Consider the following 3,052-nt stretch of genomic DNA (forward strand, 5'->3'; position numbering starts at 1 on the left):
AATGCACGACTTTCCAGGATACAGCGATTGTTCTGGTAAGAATTCTAATTACCTCCCTACTCTATTACTATTGGCTATATATATTAATTAGACGGTTTGACTTTATTATTCTAACTTTTATTTATATTTTAACAGGTTTGAAAACATCGGGTAAACATGCATGTCCTGTTTGTGGCCCTTCGTTAGTACATGAGTATGCTGATGGTTTGTGTAAGACTATATTCGATAATCATCATCGATTTCTCCCCTCAGATCATCCTAAATATGTTGCTAGTAAGAGTAACATTCCTCCACAAACACTTCGTGCAAAAGATTGGAAGCGTATTTGGGAGTCTACAACTATTCTTCCTCCAGATGGCATGAACAGGTATAGTGATGTTTTTTCAATCTTGTTTTGTGTAGTCTCTAATTGGATTAAAGGTCACATAGAGGAATCCCTTGTGCAGGTACTCCATTTTTTTTTGGCTGCCATATTGGACCCATCTTAAGATCAACCATCTTCTTGATCCCATGCACATCTTCAAGAATGTGGGATCTGGTATTTGGGAATATATTACTGGTAAACGAGACAATGTTAGCGTACGTGAGGACTTGCGGGTCGCAGGATGTATGCGTCAAGCTTGGCCACGAGAGGTGGGTGGGCACGTTCGTCTTCCGCCTGCACCATGGATTATATCAAAGAAAGAGGAGAAGCAGGTAAAGCAGGCCATCATCACTTTGCGTACTCCCACTGGATGCATGAGATCATTGAAGGGAGCCTTTACAACCACTAAGAAAAGAGGCGTTGAGCAACTATATGGGTTGAAGTCCCACGATTGGCACAAGATGCTTCAAGTAAGTGTTTTCCAAGTCTTGTACGTACGTTGAAATTAAATTTTGTAATGCCATAAACCATAAATGTGCTCTTATGTGCGCAGTTCATACTACCTACTAGCATCGACCATTGTGCGAATAAGAGTTTGAAAAAATGTATTTATAAGATGGGCGAGCTTGTGAGGTATGTAAAACCCATGCTCAGATCACCCTTCATTATACCTTGCAAAATGAACGTGCATGAGGTATAACGTACTATTTATTTATTTTTCAGATATGTTAGTTCCAAAGCAATTGATCCAGCCACGTTGGATGATGCGCGTGTTATGGCAGTGGAGGTGGTTTGTTTGGTAGAGGAGACTTTTCCGCAAACCATTCTCACAAGTCAACTACATCTCATTGTGCATTTAGTGGACGAAATTGCTTTATGTGGTACTGTGCATGCACGTTGGATGTTCTTCCTAGAGCGCTTCATGAAGACCTTAAAAGACTTTGTGAGGCAAAGTGCAAGGCCTGAAGGAAGCATGGCCGAGGGTTGGTTGATACAAGAGTCTCTTGTATATATTTCAGAATTTCTTGGTCAGGTGGACAGCTCTTTGCCACGACTATGGAGCAATGAAGAGGACTTGAGGATGACCTCTATTGTGCCTCAAGGAAAAGGACAGAGTAAAGTAATTGACAGAACATTGATTGATGATCTCAATTTCACTTGTATCCTTAATAGTGATGTGATGAGCAGATGGGTTACAAGATATGAGGATGCAAAGACAAAAAGGCAAGCAGAAAGAGCTCTCTTTCGGAGGCAACATGGCTCTCGGAAGGCGTACCCTAAGCATCTAGCAACACTTCCGAATGATATCCATGTTGATTGGTTGCATGAGGAAATGGAGAGAGCAGAGAGCGACGAGGGGCTGCATATCACGGCGGAAGAATGGGAGTATGCACGAGGATGCATGTCAAAGGTACATAGAACTAATGTTTTGCATTAGTTGTAAGTGATTTGCTTTTAATATTTATTCACATTGCTTACACAAATATTGCTTCTATTTTGGTCCAGTGCACTATGTTCAATGCTATATGGTGTGAAGGCAAGCATTTTCGAACACAAAGAATTGATGAAAAGAGAAATACACAAGATTGCGGTGTCATTAGTAGCTTTGAGGGAGCTAATGGAAAAATGGATGATTATTGTGGCATAATCCAAGACATATTTAGGCTTGACTTTCGTCGCTTCTTTGTGTATGTTTTGGATGTCAAATGGCAAATGAATGTGGTGGAAAAAGGGCCTGATGCAACGATAAAACGCCATGCAAGTGGATATGTAACTATTGACTCTACAAAGTTCTGGCAAACAAAGAAAGATAGGCTCGTATTGCCACAACAATGTGAGCAGGTATGCATTTTTTTACTAATGTGTTTCATGTACATATATATCTAAGCTCGCGTACCCCTTGACTTTTGATATGCTAATTAATTACTGTACTGTGTGTATTTGAGTAGGTTATCTATCTACTAATGGTGCATGACATCAAATGGTGGTACGTCATCCCTATTGCACCACGTTCCAAAGTGATGTATAATACATTCACTGATATGGAGCATATGGAGGATGTAACAAGCCGCAATGAAGATGACGTCGAACATGCCATTGAAGATGTGATCGATGATCAAGAAATAAGAGATGATCATGATAATGAGGATGAGCATGCCATTTCTCATGATCATGAGAATGACCCTACCATTGAGGATGATGGTGATGTTGATGAGGATGATCAGGACATCGATACCATTATCAATGGAGTACAGAATATCGATAGTGGAATAAATTTAATCGTAGCCTTACCAATTGATCAAATGGATATTGATGTTGATCGTTTGGCAAGGATGGATCTTATTGAAGATGAGATCGAACCCTAACCAATCCGTCACTGTATGTTCTAAATTGATGACATTTCTATCATCTCATATGCATGATTTATTTTTGAATATATTTCATTGTTGTAAATGCATGTAGTGGGATTGTGTAATGATGTATACTGTAATGTACTATGAGATGGTTTAAGGAAAATAGTTTTTAATTTTGTAAAGGAATTCAGTTTTTTTTTAGTTTTTCTCTGCCATGCGTGTATTAATCCGTGTATAGTAGCGTGTATTTATCCGTGTATAATAGCGAGTATTACCCCGTGAATATTATCGTGTATTTATGCGTGTATTACTGCGTGTATATAAACGCGTTTAT

General features: G+C 39.2%; 1 protein-coding gene across 1 annotated transcript; it reads left to right on the top strand.

Annotated features, from left to right (window-relative positions):
* The first annotated feature begins 1,752 nt into the window (after positions 1 to 1,752).
* LOC147622050 (uncharacterized) lies at positions 1,753 to 2,736 on the top strand. The gene is made up of 2 exons (XM_086823662.1): positions 1,753 to 2,206; positions 2,314 to 2,736. Exons 1-2 carry the CDS (start codon positions 1,877 to 1,879, stop codon positions 2,728 to 2,730), a joined length of 747 nt encoding a protein of 248 aa, XP_086679788.1. The 5' UTR covers positions 1,753 to 1,876; the 3' UTR covers positions 2,731 to 2,736.
* The last annotated feature ends 316 nt before the right edge of the window (positions 2,737 to 3,052 follow it).

This window comes from Cibotium barometz, chromosome 29 (assembly GCF_041138505.1).
Source record: "Cibotium barometz isolate CiBa-2024 chromosome 29, ASM4113850v1, whole genome shotgun sequence".
In the NCBI taxonomy this organism is placed as follows: Eukaryota; Viridiplantae; Streptophyta; class Polypodiopsida; order Cyatheales; family Cibotiaceae; genus Cibotium; species Cibotium barometz.

Excerpts from the sequence above, each read along its gene's own strand:
- LOC147622050 (XM_086823662.1), top strand. The coding sequence starts at position 1,877 with ATGTTCAATGCTATATGGTGTGAAGGCAAGCATTTTCGAACACAAAGA. Across the intron at positions 2,207-2,313 it reads TGCCACAACAATGTGAGCAG|GTTATCTATCTACTAATGGT; the intron begins GTATGCATTTTT and ends GTATTTGAGTAG.